This window comes from Zalophus californianus, chromosome 7 (genome assembly GCF_009762305.2).
Source record: "Zalophus californianus isolate mZalCal1 chromosome 7, mZalCal1.pri.v2, whole genome shotgun sequence".
NCBI lineage: Eukaryota > Metazoa > Chordata > Mammalia > Carnivora > Otariidae > Zalophus > Zalophus californianus.
This window is the reverse complement of record NC_045601.1, coordinates 111,343,779-111,358,195: the sequence shown is the minus strand read 5'-3', so window position 1 is coordinate 111,358,195 and position 14,417 is coordinate 111,343,779. Positions and strand designations below refer to the sequence as shown.

The following is a 14,417-nucleotide window of genomic DNA, read 5'->3' as shown; positions in this document are numbered from 1 at the left end:
CTCCCAACATGGTTTCTTGAGGCTTCTCCTTGCACCCCACACAGCTCACTCTTCATCTCCATTCCCACCCCACCACCCCTCTCACTTTCTGGGTGGATTTGTGCCTCAGGGCTCCAGCGACTCCTCTCATTGGCTGAGGGGCAGACATCTGCAGGTAACTGGCCAATCAGGAGCCTGCCTCTGCCTAACCGTGGGTACCACGGGCTTGTGTTCCCCTGGGCAAGGGCAGGCATCGTGAGCATGGGTCTGGGTGTGCGTGGGGTAAAGAGCTTGTTGGGGGTGAGAGGGACTCTGTCTAAGAGGCCAGGCATGGGGAGACAGGGGCTCAAGGCGGGGCAGAGTTGGGACCATGGAAACCAACCAAAACTGGCCTCTGTCTCTCCCAGTTTTGAGTTATGGGTCTTCTCTGTGGAGTGTGTTAAGTACAAGGATGCCAGTTCCAGACCTCCAGCCATCTCATCCTCACCTCCATTTTCCTCTGCCAGCCTGTGGGCCTTAGGAAGAGGGCATGGACCCTGTTGTTTACTCGCTGGTGTTTACTCCTGGGGCTGGCCTTGGTCCACTTAGGGCCAGGCCAGATGGCGTAAGCTGGATGGTGTAACAACACTTTCTTCTTTTTTGGCCAAAAGGCTGCCCCTGACCCAATTTCAGGAGGGCTCTGAGGCCAAGGTGTTTGTCCACAGGGAGAGGCCACATGGAGCCCCTCAGGTCCCTGTGCCACCACGTGCAGTACAGTGGAGGGGAGCTGAGTCATAGATATCCACCAAGGCCGAGAACCCAGCTTCCCCAGTGACCCTCAGGTGTGGGTGGTACAGCCAGGGGCTCCTGGCTGGGCCCAGGGAACTCAGTGTGATAGGGAGTGTGCCACCTTAGTAGCAACCCTAAGCAAGAGACAGAAAGGCTTAGGGGAAAAACTCTATCTACATACTGAAGTGACGTCTATAAAGCCTACCTGGCCTCGCAAACTGTGAAATCAAAGTCTTCAAATGCAGTGGGGCGGGGTGAGGCAGGAGGAGCCCACTGGCCTGCCCCTGGTTTTCCCCTGGTGTGAGGAGGCCCTCGGGCAAGAATTCAGTGGTCAAACTGGGACCAGCTGCCTGCTGGCTGTATCAGCCCTGACAATGATCAGCAAATCTTTAGTGAGTTTACCTAGAAGGTCTCTGGAGGTGGAGGAGGACTTGTACTTCAGCCTTCAACCCATCCCTTTCACCAGGGAGTCCTGGGCAAACTCACCTGGGAAGGGAGTGGATTCTCGCTGTGTATGTTTCAGTTTCAGATGCTGCCTTTGTCTCTGGGTGTGTATGTCAATAAGAATTAGCTGTGGTTGTGAGTGACAGAAAAGCCCAAACAACCCTGTAGTCAATATGACCGACATTTATTTCTCTCTCACATAAATGAAGTCTGGAGGTATTCAGTCTACGTTTGTTATGGTAGCTCTGCCACCATCAGGAACCCGGGCTCCTTCTATCTTACTGTGTCACCAATCTCAAACACGGCCTCTACCTCATGGTGCCACGTGGTTGCCAGGGCTCCAGCCATGATATCAGCATTGCAGCCAGCTAGAAAAAGGAAGTGGTGAAGAGGAGCAGCTCCCCCCTCCCCCGCCCCACCGCGAAAGGTCACATTCATAAGTCACACAGGATAGTTCTCTGTGGATTCTATTGGGCAGAATTTAATCATATAACTTCAAATAGTCTCAAGAGGAGATTAATAAAAAACGTAGTCTTTAGTCTGAGTGGTCATGGGCTAAGCTTAAAGCTAGGGGTCTTGTTGCTGAGGAAGAAGATGGAACACATACTGGAATAGAACTAATTGTCCTTTCCACAGCATGAGACCTGAGTAGAGGGTTCTGGATGCTGCATGATTCCCATAGGCTCCTCCAGATGGCAGCCTGGCTGTGGTGAATGGGGTTCTGCCTCCCCATCTGGGCTCTGCCTCCAGCTTTGGGACTTGAAGATCTCTTTGGAGCTGTGGTGGTAGCAGGAATACGACCTCCCTGGCATCTCCAGCAGGGAGAGGATGAGTTTGATGATCAGGGCCAGCCACGCCATCCCAAAGAGGATCCATAGGGACACTGTATTCTTGTACCACAGCGGGTACCTCCGGGAGGGGTCCATCCCTGGGGGGAGAGGCAAGGTCAGAGGATGGAGGCCTGGGAAGGTCAAGGCCACATTCCCAAACAGAAACAGACACACATGACTTGATGCATATAAGCAGAATATGGGAAGTTCAAATTGGTTGGAGATTGCTGGCCTTGTGGCCACCTCTGTAGGACTCTAGGAAGCCTCCTTGGGTTGACACCTTGAGTTTGGAAGCTAAATTTCCTCTTTGGCTTTCTGACAGATTCTGTGCTCTATCCCAGTGGTTCTCAAAGTGGGGTCCCTGGACCAGCAGCATCAGCATCACCTGAGAGTTTGCTAGAAATGTAAATGGTCAGGCCCCACTCCAGACCTACCGAATGCAAACTCTGGGGGTAGGCCCAGCAATCTGTATTTTAATAAGCCTTCCAAGAGATTCTAATGCCTTCTCTGCTGTTTGCCTGTCTCTGTGTTTGGTTTCCTCATATCTAAACAGAGGTAACTTGCCAGGAGCTTTAGGAAGCACAGAGGGGACCACTGGAGTTTGTATCCTGCCTTGGTTCTTCCTAGCTGTGTGACCGTCATCTGTCTGAATGCCCCTCCCCTGTGAAATGGGGAACATGATTATTTTTCAAGGCCCTGGCTTTTGGGATGAAATCATATACTCTTCTCCCAAGGTCCTTATCTACTCCTCCAGCCTTGATTTGCACACCTTTTCCCACTGAGTGCTGTGCTTGTCACTCTGGGCTTTCCCCACTTCCTCCATCCATCATCAGCCCTGCCTTTGTATTTGCTGTCCTCCCAGCTCAGAATGCTCTTCATTTCCAATTCCTCTTGGCCTAGTTAACTTCCCCTCATCCTGCAGATAGATCTCAGCTAGTCTTCACTCCCAGAGATGAGGCCGAACCCCTCTGTTACACTCTCTCCCAGCCCATGTACTCTGCCGGCTAAGCTACTTATTCTCTCTGGGCCTTGACTTCCTCATCTATAAAACAGAGACAACAAGAGGTCCACCTCCTAGGACTGGCTTCAAATATCTAAGGTTTTCAGAATGGTGCCTGGTACATAACAGGTGCCCAAGACCTGGAGTTGGGTGATTGTTTTACTCACCATTAGACCCCCACAAGGGTGCTCCCAACATAGTCAGGACTGGATAAGTAAGGGCAGAGGGAAGGGACAGATGGAGGTCATTGTGAGGCTTAGCCTGCTCCATAATTTAATTTTTCCCTCTTTCCTAGGGGTCTATCTTGCCTCCCTCATCAGATCGGGTTTGTTCAAAGGCTGAGATCTGTCTTCTTATTTCCTCAGCATCTTTCTCTGTTTTCAGGTCCCGTCCCACCCACAACTCTGTCCACTCCCATCCTGCCCTGCCGGCCCCAAGACAACCTCTCTTCGCAGTCACTGAAGCCTGGGCACCTCTCCTGGGCCACAGCTGGGGAGTGAGCCTGCAGCCCTTGACCCCACCTCACCACCTGGCAGGAGCCAGGATTGGATTAAGCTGATTGGGTTATGGGGCCAAGATTCCGCTGGCGGTCCCAAATGAGATCAGCGGTGAGCCAGCTTTCTGCCCCTGCCACCCACCAGTTCGGCTTGCTCCTGGCAACCGAGGGGGAGGAAGTGGCCTTCTCCCATTTGATTTCATTGTTCTAGCCAAAATCGTAAGTGGCAGGAGATCTGGCAGCTGGCAAGGCGCTCCAATGAGTTGCAAATGCAATTGGGGGACGTGGGGCTATGAGGCTGGGCGGGGGGCACAGACGGCTGGGACCGGGGTGCTGCTCTTGGCCACGGCCTTCGGGGAAAGAGGAGTGGCCATGAAGACAGCACCCCTGTGGTTGCTGATACAGGGACAATGGGCATCCCGAGTCCAGGTTGTGGACCTCAGCATTCCCATCCAAGGAAAGGGTTTGACCTTGTCCTTGGAGGACAGAGAAGGTCAAGAGACATGAGAAAGAGGCGGGAGTAGGGTTTGTCCCTGCTCAGCTGTGGAAGATTCTGCAACATAGGTATCCTGGCTTGGGAGTCTGTCTTCGACCTGCTCTTGGCTTGCCTGCTCTAGGACCTTAGTCAACCTCTTTCCCCTCTCTGGGCCTCAGTTTCTGCTTGCAGATGAGGTATTCAAGGGTTCTGTGTGTGGTGCAGGAGGCTGTGGCAGGACCCATCACATCTCACAGGCCTGGGTTGAGGCTCTTCCAGCTGAGCTCCTGGTGGCCCAGGTGCCGGGTGGAAGAGGGAGAGCTCAGAGTAGAGAGGGAGGCAGGACTCAGCCACACAGAGGCCCTTGCAGGCCTAGTCATGGATTTTGGACTCTATCCTAAGACTATGGGAAAACACCGAAGGTTTTCAGAGGAGCTGGGCAGGTGACATGATAGCACCTGTCATTTTTAAAGGTCTTAAGAGCCAAGGGAGGACAAAGATACAGGCTGCACAAATCCATGGGTGCCATTCCATTGTGCTCTGTGTGAATAGCAACCCCTTAGGGTTGTTCAATGCCCAGTCTGTGTAACCAGCCATGTACAACAGCTCTGCCTGGACTAAAGAGATGACAGTGAGAACAGAGGGGAGAGTACAGATAACAAGAATCACTCTCTGAGCTGTGAGGGGGCTGCCTGTGGCCTTGGAGCCACTGGGCGCAGCTCTCCTTTAGACACACCTCTCCATTTTGAGTGTAGGAGTGGGAGCATACCCATTTGGAGGAAACCTCAAAGACTTCCTTCCAGAGCAACAGGCTTCCTCCCAGGATGGAGGACACCAGGAAGGGACAGCACGAGGCCCCTGACACAGGACCCTTCTTCCCAAGAAAGGAGAGGTTCAGGGAAGGGGGCTCTGCACACAGGTGAGAAGGCCATCACCTAGCCCAGGCCCCCATTTTATATACAGGAACACTGAGGCCCAGAGAGGGGATGCGTGAGGTGGTCTGGAAAGAGTATGAGCTTGGGAGTCAACAGAGCAGAATTCGAGCTAGCTGTGCAATCTCAGGCAAATGGCTTGGCCTCTTTGAGCTTCAGCTTCCTCCTTAGTAAAATGGGCAAAAATTGCCACCCTAGGTTGCTTGATGAGCTTGATGAGCTAACTGCTTGTTACTTTGGCAAGACCTCATTTCAATATTCCAGGCAGGGTTCTGTCTCTAAGGATGTGAAGACGGACAGGGCCTCCTCCCTAATTGAGGGCCAGGGATCTGAGGGAGGGTGCAGAGCCCCTTGAGACCACTGTGCTGGTGGTACCAGTGGCCACTGCTCTTGTGGTGAACCTTCAGGGGAGGGCAGCAAAGGGGAATGATGAGGCTGAGTGGAGGGCCCAGCCACCCCTGAAGCCCCACAGAATGTCCCTCTACCGCCACCTGCTGGGCACCTGCCTCATCTTTATTATGCAAGGCCAGAGGTTTCTGGGCCCCTCGCCTTGCCCACACTGGGTGGTGACTGCTGATCTAACCTCACCTTGGGCCTTCTGCACCACACAGCCCTTCCTTGCTGGCGCTCAAAGTTTGTCTGCCAATTGTTTTCCAATGCAGACTCTCCTGCCTAGTCCCTGCAGCCATGTGGAACAAATGGCCCTCGGCCCAGGGAGAGTGGGAAGCTTGGCATTTCATGGGGCAGGGTGAAGTGGGGAAGAGAGACCCTGGAACAAGGAAGGATCAGGGAAGGAGGTTAGGGACTCCCCTAACTTGGTGAGTGCTCATAACAATAGTTGAGTCTCAGACATTTCCAGTGCTTGTCAAGAGGGCCAGGAGTGTGACTTACAGCCAGCCCCAAGCCCTGGGGTCAAATTCCAGGTGTCACTTTTTAGCCGGACCTTGGCCCCATCACACAACAAAGCAGGTTGAACTTGCCAAGGACCGTGTCCTTTGGACTTTGGGCCTGCAAACCCCCACGGGGCCTGGCACGTAGCAGGTGCCAGCAGACGGAGCGGGCGAGTGGAGGGAATGCAGGCTGGGCAGCTGAGTGTCCAGGCCGCTCTCCCACCGCCTGCAGGGCTCTCTCACCAATCACATAGTCGCCGAAGCCCACGGTGCTGAGGGTGATGAAGGCGAAGTAGAAGCTCTCCACGTAGCTCCAGCCCTCCATGTGGCAGAAGAGCAGGGGGGGAAGCAGCAGGAAAAGCAGGAGGCCCGAGAGGAGGGCACCGGCACCCGCCAGCCACCGAGCTTTGGTCGGGTCCTGTGGGTGCACACAGAGCCCTGTGTGGCCTCTACCCAGTGCTGGGGGACCAGACAGCCCGGCGGGGGAGGGGGGTTCCTGCGCTGGAGGCAAGGCGAATGCTCCCTGCCAGGAGGAAGGGGCTGCCCTTGGGGCCCCTCTACGTAGTCTGTGTTCTCCAGGTTCTTGGGCAAAACCTTGGCTGGCTTGTTCCCTTCCTGACCCCCAGGTGCCACAGCGTCTCCCCCACTGATGCCCCTTTATTACTAAAGACCCCCATTCTGGGCAGTGGCCTCCAATCCCACCACATCCCTACCAGGAACCCTACTTTCCAGAAGTAACCCCTGCTCCTCTGGGCCCCCGATTCCCACTACCTGGCTCATCCTAGCAGTAACCCACCCCTCCCCTTACTCCCACAGCCCCTTCACCTGCCAGGCACCCCCCAGCCTGCGGGCACAGCGGTGCATCCCCCGCTGCATGAGATGCCCCAGTCGGTTGAGCACCACGAGGTTGAGCGGGATCCCCACAAGAGCAAAGAAGATGCAGAAGAGGCGGGCGGCCATCGTTCGGGGGCTCAGGTTGCCGTAGCCTGAGGCAAGACGGAGGCACATCAGGGGACCTTTCCATCCCCAGGGGCCAGCACTCCTCACCCCCTCCAGACTCGGCAGCGGGTATTTACAGAGGCCTTTGGTTCCCGCTCCGGGACTGTGCCTTCATTCCCTCAGTCCCACCTCACAACCGGCTGTCCAAGTGGGGATTACGCCCCACGTTTTACGGACTGGAAAACGGAAGCTCCAGGAGGCTCAGCAGTGTGTGTGAGCGCAAACCCACCAAGTGTGAGACTCCATTCTCCCTTCGTTTCCCCCTCTGTGGATGGACAGAAGGACGTGGAGAGGGGCACGGAAGGGTGTGGAGCCTCCAGATGCTGCACCTCTGGGACAGACACCATTCCAGCCAGGGCCCTGTTGCCTCCAGGCTCCTGTCTCTGGGCACCGCCCCCAGGCCCATGCAGTCAGTCTTGTTTGGGCCTCCAAACATCCCTCGGGCTCCTTTTTCATCCTTGAAAGACCTCCTTCCCCTCCCCCGATGCATCTCTTACACATCTGATTCTGTCTTGAAACCTGATTTCCAGAGGGCCCTCACTAATGCACCTGGGCTCCCCGGCAAACCTCTTGGGAGTGAGGGGCGGTGGTTGGACCATCAGGTGCCCTGGGGGAGGTGGAGGTTGGCTATCTTCCTGTTATGAAGATAAGGGATGGGGAGGCTAGGGGGACGAGGTGTTCCTCGAAGGATTCCATCAGCCTGGGCATTCTTTCCTCTGTCATTCCTCTCCATCTCTGTCCCCCGACTTCTTGGTCAGCACCGCTATCTTGCCTTGAGTCAGATGCAAGCCTGATTATATCGTTTCCCAGGATTCCTCGAGTCTGCTGAGGAAAGCCCAAAGTCTCACCCAGCCCATCTCCAAGCTCATCTGGTCCCCCACTTTCTCAGTTCCAGCCACACTCCTGCCTTGCTGAGCCCCCAGCCCCTTCCTGCTTCTGTGTTTTGAGCATGACTCTCCTTCTACCAAGAGCATAGAAACGGCAGCCCCAGTGCCATGGCTCCCCCAGCCCTCTGCCAGCTTTGAGGGGAACCCACTGTATGGGAATGATTTGTTTCCAAGTCCGCTATTCTCAAGAGCCCCTCAAGAGCATGGACTGAGTCATAATCAGCTTTATATTCTCAGCAACTGGTACAGGGTCTGACACCTCATAGACGCTCACCAAGCGTGTGTTGAATGAGTTTTAAGAATGAACGAATGAATGAATGAATGAGAAATACAGGAATGAATGAGTCAATAGATGAACAGATGCCCTGCATCTTGCACCCCCTGGGGAGCAGACTGGGTCAGCACTCCTACATACCCCATGCTCACTTGTATTGGTGGTTTACCTCGCTCTCACCTTATTGGGGGGTCTCAGGGCATAGTCCCAAGAGTGGCCAAAGCATGCACTCATCTAGAGCATGGACTTTGGAATCAGAGGTGCTTCCTGCGTTTGAATCCCAGCTCTGCCCCTTGAAGGCTGTGGGGCCTTGGGTGAATGGTTTGACCTTTCTGAGCTTCTATGTCCTTGTCTGTAAGATGGGTATACGTCTACCTCACAGTGTGCCACAGGACAAAAGGAGGCAGTGGGGATGTGTCATAGATGGGAATGTGTCCCCTCAAGTATCTAGTATACTGAAGGTGCTAAAGGAATGTTTGCTTCGTGAATGAATGGATGAATGACCCAACTCCACTGGACCAGCTTCTGGTCCAAGGACATCAGCAGCCCCCTTGCTTTAGAACCCCATGCTCCATCTAAGCCACCTCTCACTTCAGCAGGCCTCCCACCTGTCACCTCTTTTCTGTTGCTAGTCCAGCCCCAGGACATCCTGAGAGAGCCCCACCAGGAAGGCCTTGTGTGGCTGCCCTGTACCTCCTCCAAAGTCAGCCCTCATTTCCAACCTTTCCAGTCACCTTGTCCTTCCTGTTGCCCAAGCCCAGCAGCCACACTCCTACCTCAGGGCCTTTGCACTTGCTTCCCCAGATATTTACATGGTTTTCTCCCTCATTCTGTTCATGTCTCTTAACCAACTGAGCCACCCAGGCGCCCTCTGTTCATGTCTCTGCTTCAAGGTTACCGTATCAACAAGGCCTTCGATATACAATAGCCCCATTCACTATCAGAGCCCCTTACCTGGCATTATTTTTCTCGAAACACCTCCCACCCCCTGAATATTGTCTATGTATCTGTTTGTTTGTTGGGTGTCCTCATGCACTAGAATGTCAGCTTCCCCCCCCCCCCCCCCCGCCAAGGGCAGGGATTTGTCATTTTCTGCTCACCATTGTTTCCCCAGAACTCTCAGACTCCCACATCTACTAAGGCTATTTGTTGAATGAATGCATGGCTGGATAAGTGAATGAATGAGCAAGCCAAGGATGGAGTTCATAGCAATGGACAAAGTGGCGTTCAGGCCTGTCTGGCTGGTCTAGAAGTGTTCGAGGGCCTGTCAGACCCTATTTCATCTTGGGTCTTGGAAAGTACAGCCCTTACTGGGTGCTGGACCCAGGGCCCCAGGGACGCCAAGGAAGCAGTCCTTTGCTGTGTCTCTCAGATTATTCATTCCTTTCCTTGCAGAGTGTTCCATAGGTACCCCATTTCCTGTCTCTGCCCTCCTCCTCCCCTCTCTGCATCCCCTCTGCATGCTCGTGCATGTGTGTGTGGTCAGAATCACAGGGACATGAACTTCCCTACTGTCCACCCCAGAATGGCCCTCTCTTTCTTCCTGTTGTTTAGAATTCCCACTCTATCTTGTAAGCCTCCTAAAGGTTTACACTCAAGGGCAATACTGTCCCCTAGCTCGGTTTCAAATTTCAACTCTGCTGTTTATGTGACCTTGGGGAAATTGTGTAACTTCTGTGTGCCTCAGTTTCCCCCTCTGTGACATGAAAATAATAAGCCCTATCCTTGGAGGTGAGGCCATATGGACAAATCTCAATTGTAAAAGAGCCCCTCAATTGAAATCTCAATTGTAAAAGAGCCCCTCACAGTGCCTAGTACAAGTAGATCATGTGTGCAGGGTGGGGTGGGCTCCCCCTTCCTCTGCCCTTCTTCCCTTCAGAGAGAGCTGCCTCAGGCCTCGTAAAGAGGAAGGGACAGGTTACCAAAGTCAGAATTCAGAGGGCCAAAGTCCAGGGCCTGGGGCAAAGGGTGTAGGAGGTGCGGGGTTTAGAGACTAAAGGCCCCCCACACAACAGGGAGGCCTCCCTGCAGTGACTGCGCCTCAACATCCCCTTCTGCCCTGGGACTCAGTGAGTGTAGGTGGAACGGGTGTTTTTGGAATTCATTAACGTGTCAGTGTCTGTTGAGTGTCCACTGTATGCGGGGCTTTGTACTAGGCCCAGTGGGTGTAAAGAGGAATAAATACCATCCTGGCTAGTCCTTCTAGGGTCACAGGGTCCGTGGAGTCTGAGGAGCCTCCCCCAAGCATGCTTGCCTCAAGGAGGAGGGCTGTCCAAGCTCCTGCGTAGCCCTGAGACCCGTTTCCAAGAAGTATTTGCTGCTTTAAAACTAGATGGAGAGGCCTCTGGGTGCTCCTGCCTGGCTCCACTCTGGCGAGGACGGAGGCTGGGATCCTGGTTCCTGGGGAGAAGATCCTGGCGGGCCCAGAGCTGGTGGAGGTGGCCCTGGCCAGCAGTGGTGTCAGCCTGCCACCTGGTGTTAAGTCCGGTGTCATGCAGGGCGGGGAAACCCCAAGGGCAGGGGGATGGGGTTCTGGACTTGAGTTGTTTCTTGGGTTTCAGAGCTGGAGGGACCTAGACTGCTCTTCTCCTTCCCTTTCCAGCAGCCCCCAGGCACCTTCCCAAGACAAGTTCTACCTTTGCTCTCCTGAAGGTAGGGCTAGGGAGACGGGATTGAGATCTGGCTCCAGGGGTCCCTGTGTGTGAGGGAGGAAGTGGGCTTGGAGAAGATGGTGAGGAGGGTGACGGGTGCCACAGTGAGCTGGGGAGAGGCCTCCAGGAATGGCCACCTTTCCCCAGTGCTGAGAAGAGGAGCTGGAAAGGCTCTTTTTAGATTTCGGTCCCTCCCTCCTGCCTAATTTTCCCTTACCCCCCATCTCCACCCCTGGGCTCAGTGTTGGGTAGGCTTGGCTCTGGACACTCCCTGTCCCCCATCCTCTAGGGGGAGACCAGCCTCCCCAGTCCCACCCACTCTTACCAATGGTGGTGACGGTCGACACGGAAAAGAAGAAGGAGCCCATGAACTCCCAGCGTCCCATGCTGGTGGTGTTGCCAAGGACAATGTCCCCACTTTGGTATGCTTGGATGATGCCCTGGGGGAGAGGCTGCAGTGACCACCAGGCTCTGTGGGGCAACTGGGCCCCTGCACCCAAACACATACACACGTGTGCATGAATACATGCTCGTGTGTGTGCGTACAAACACACACACACACATATTCATGGACAGTCCTCACAACCACTCTTCAATCTCAGCCCTTCCAGGGCAAGGAGGTTCTACCCCTCCACCCAGGGCCTCCTCAGGGGCAAGGACCATGGGGACAGCTCCTTCCCTTCTTTACCGTAGACCCCAGGTCAGCTCAGGGTGTCTCACCAGCTGGAAGAACACCATTCCATCCCCCCTCCCCTGCTCACTCCCATCCTTGCAACGAGCACTGCCAGGCAGGACACGTGGTGTTTTAGGAGACCCAGAGATGTAAGAGACAGGACCTCAGTCCTCAGCGGGACAGAGACAGACTTAACTCATACAGCGCAGTCAGTGCAGCTTTGGGCATTAAGGTGGTAGAGCTGCATGACCCTGGACAAGATACCTAACTTCTCCATGCCTCAGTTTCCTTATCTGTAAAATGGGAATACTAATAGTACCTACTTCATAGAGTTGTGTGGGTTAAATGTGGTATTCGGTGTAGACTTAGAACGGTACCTAGGATGTGGTAAGTGTGAGTGGTTGCCATCATCCTCATGGTTACAAATATAATAGTAGGAATGCAAAGAGGAAAGGTGTTCATTCTGCTGGGGGTAGGGGCAGAAGGCTTCATGGAGGGGGTGATGTTTTAGCTGGGACTTCTTTGAGAGTTGAAAGGGACTGCTCCTGGTGGAAGGACATTTAGGGAGATTTAGGGAGTCCTGCGGGGCAAGACTGTGCCTGGGATTTAGTACAGGGAGACTGAAAGGCAGTTGGGAGCCAGGTCATGTTTGGCTCTGTCATGCCAGGGATGGAGCAGCAGGCCTCTCCCAAGGTCACCGAGGCAAGATCCCGTTTGTGTGTTCCCTGGCAGCTGGCAACAGAGGTGTGAGCAGACCAGAAGGGGAGAGAGCCTTGCAGGGGTGAGTAGCCTGCATCCTGGCTGAGTGGTCCAGGAGGAACCAAGAGGAGATACTCAAAAGCCTAGGCTGTTGGCCCTATTTGGTGTGGGTCGTGAGGGAAGCCTCTAAGACCACTGTGGGAGTGTGTGGATGTGGGGCCGATGACAGAGATTTGGAGTAGGTGGAGGTGCAGGGCTGGGAGGAGGAGGGCTGCTTGCTCTTGACCTTGGGGGAATCTGAGGACGTTGAATGTACCTGTATGTACTCAGGGGGAGATCTGGGCTTAGGAGACACCAGATCCTTATCTTGGGGATGGTGGAAGCCACTGGATGGTTGAGGAAGGGGTGAAGTGCGGGCGGAGCAGAGGGGGTTAGAGGGGAAGCTAAGGAGATGAAAGCCCTGTGGGAACTTTGGGGAACACCCCCCCCAGAGATCCGTACTGAGCCCCATCTTGGTGGTTAACAGGCCCAGCTCCCTGGCTATGCAGCCAGGTACTTGTATTTAACCTCTTTGAGCCTCAGGTTCCTCATCTCGGAAATGCGATGTAGGTGAGGATTAAATGAGTAAATGCAAGTTAACCCTCCCGGGAACAATGGCTGACACACAGCGAGGGCTCCACAGAAGCAGTCTCTGCTATCATGGCCATCACTGTCATCCTCCCTGGGCCGATGCTGCAGGTAAGGGAGGTTCAGCACTTCTGCAAAGGGGGTACGGCGCAGCCTCCAGGAGGAGGCAGTGCAGCTATATTAGTGAAAGTGTAGAGGTGGGGGCGGGGGTGGAGGTGCGACGTGAGGTCCTTAGCTGACAGAGTCCTCCCGCTGCCCAGTCAGCCCAGTCCGAGGGCTCAGGACCCTACCACTGTTCCAGTGCAGGGTCACTTCCCACCCAGAAATGTTTCCCTGCTACCTTCTGGGGACTGGCTTCGGAATGGCCGCTCTGCGCCTCAGGCCCTGCCCTCCTCGATGGAGGCGGCGCCAGGACTGCGGGTCCGGCATTTGGGGCTAGGGACACAGCTGTCTGGTTCCCCGGACCAAGGGAGGTCCCGGGACGTTAAAGCGTCTGCCAATTCTGGGCGGGTCCCGGTCGGGTGTGTCCTGACCGGAGTGAAAGGAGACCTCCATCCATCTGCGATCCCCCCCTTCCCCAAGAACCCTCCCCTGCCTCTCCTCTCCCCCACGCCCCGCTGCGTCCCCCACTCCCTGAGCAGTTTCTGTGCTCCGGGACCTCTGGATCTCCCGGACGCGTCCAGCCCCTGAGTCTGAAGACCCGGAGTAGAGCGGGGTCAGCCGAAGAGCGCCCCTGTGACTGCCCCTCCGCTTCTCTCAGAGCGGGTCTGTGCACTTCGAGCTCCCGGCCCCATCCCACTCACCCTCTGGGACAAGCGCGCCCTGTACCCTTTCCTACCCCCAAGACTCCCACTCAGCGCATCCTCAGACACTGCCCATCGCCCCCTGTCCTCCTCGCGCCCCCCCCACCCCCCAGGTCGCATGTTTGCACTCTCTGTGCAAGGGCTCAGGCGCGCCCTTCCGTCCTTGGCCCGCGGTGCGACTCCGACACAGTGGCGCGCGGGCCGGGTGGGACCCTTGCCCCGCCACCTCCCCCGCCGTGCGAGCGTCCCGCCCCGCTGCGGACGCACCCGGCCCGCCCCTCCAGCCCCGGACCCGGGTCGGCGCGCCCCCTGTCGTCCCCATCCGCCCTACCCGGGCACTGACTGAGCGCTGCGCCCGCTTCCCTCCCGCCTCAGCCACCCGTCCCGCCGCGCTCCAGCCCGACCCTCCGGCCCCCGCCCGCCCCAGGCGGCCCGCGTCGAACCCCTCCGCCTCTCTGTCCCCTGAGTGCTGCCGGCGGGGCCAGGGCCGCAGCCAGGGCGTGCCCCCTCGCCCCCGCCGTGCCCCCCGCTCGCCCGCCCCGCTCGTCCCTGACCCGGATCAGAGAGTCCAGCGCCGGGCCGTCCAGGCACGTGAAGTTCTGCAGCAGCGCCCACTTGTCGCGCTGGAACCTCGCGCTGGAATCGCGCGCCGCGGGCCTCTCCAGCACCCAGAACACGCCGGTGCCCAGCGCCAGGTAAACCAGGTAGGCGAGCAGCAGGAGCAGGGTGCCCGGCACCGCGCACGCAGGGACCCTGTGGTCGGGCGCCGCCCGGGCTCGGAGTCTGCACAGAGCCAGAGAGGCAGGGAGGCCTGGGCCTGGAGCCATGGGCCAGGACTGAGTCGGAAAGAAAGGGCTAGGAGCTCGGCTGGTCCCCTCCCCAGCCAACGCCTGCCTGTGGCCAGTTTTCTCAGCAGAGGAGGCTTGCTGGGGAATGGGACAGCCCAGCCCCACCCCGCACTGGGATCCAATCCCAGGGACAAAATGAGGC

The 14,417-nt window shown here is 56.2% G+C and overlaps 1 protein-coding gene across 2 annotated transcripts; it reads right to left on the bottom strand.

Annotated features, from left to right (window-relative positions):
* Positions 1-1,374: 1,374 nt before the first annotated feature.
* Positions 1,375-14,391, bottom strand: KCNK17 (potassium two pore domain channel subfamily K member 17). 2 transcript variants are annotated; one of them, XM_027603432.2, is made up of 6 exons: positions 13,982-14,391; positions 10,951-11,065; positions 6,640-6,800; positions 6,058-6,232; positions 1,799-2,119; positions 1,375-1,559 (listed from the first exon to the last, which is right to left on the bottom strand). In XM_027603432.2, exons 1-5 carry the CDS (start codon positions 14,252-14,254, stop codon positions 1,809-1,811), a joined length of 1,035 nt encoding a protein of 344 aa, XP_027459233.2. In that variant the 5' UTR covers positions 14,255-14,391; the 3' UTR covers positions 1,375-1,559; positions 1,799-1,808. The 2 variants fall into 2 exon arrangements, with proteins under 2 accessions (XP_027459233.2, XP_027459232.2); XM_027603431.2 differs by having other exon boundaries at positions 1,375-2,119.
* Positions 14,392-14,417: the final 26 nt, after the last annotated feature.

Excerpts from the sequence above, each read along its gene's own strand:
- KCNK17 (XM_027603431.2), bottom strand. The coding sequence starts at position 14,254 with ATGGCTCCAGGCCCAGGCCTCCCTGCCTCTCTGGCTCTGTGCAGACTC. Across the intron at positions 6,801-10,950 it reads GTCGACCGTCACCACCATTG|GCTACGGCAACCTGAGCCCC; the intron begins GTAAGAGTGGGT and ends GTCTTGCCTCAG. Across the intron at positions 6,233-6,639 it reads GGCTGGGGGGTGCCTGGCAG|GACCCGACCAAAGCTCGGTG; the intron begins GTGAAGGGGCTG and ends GTGCACCCACAG.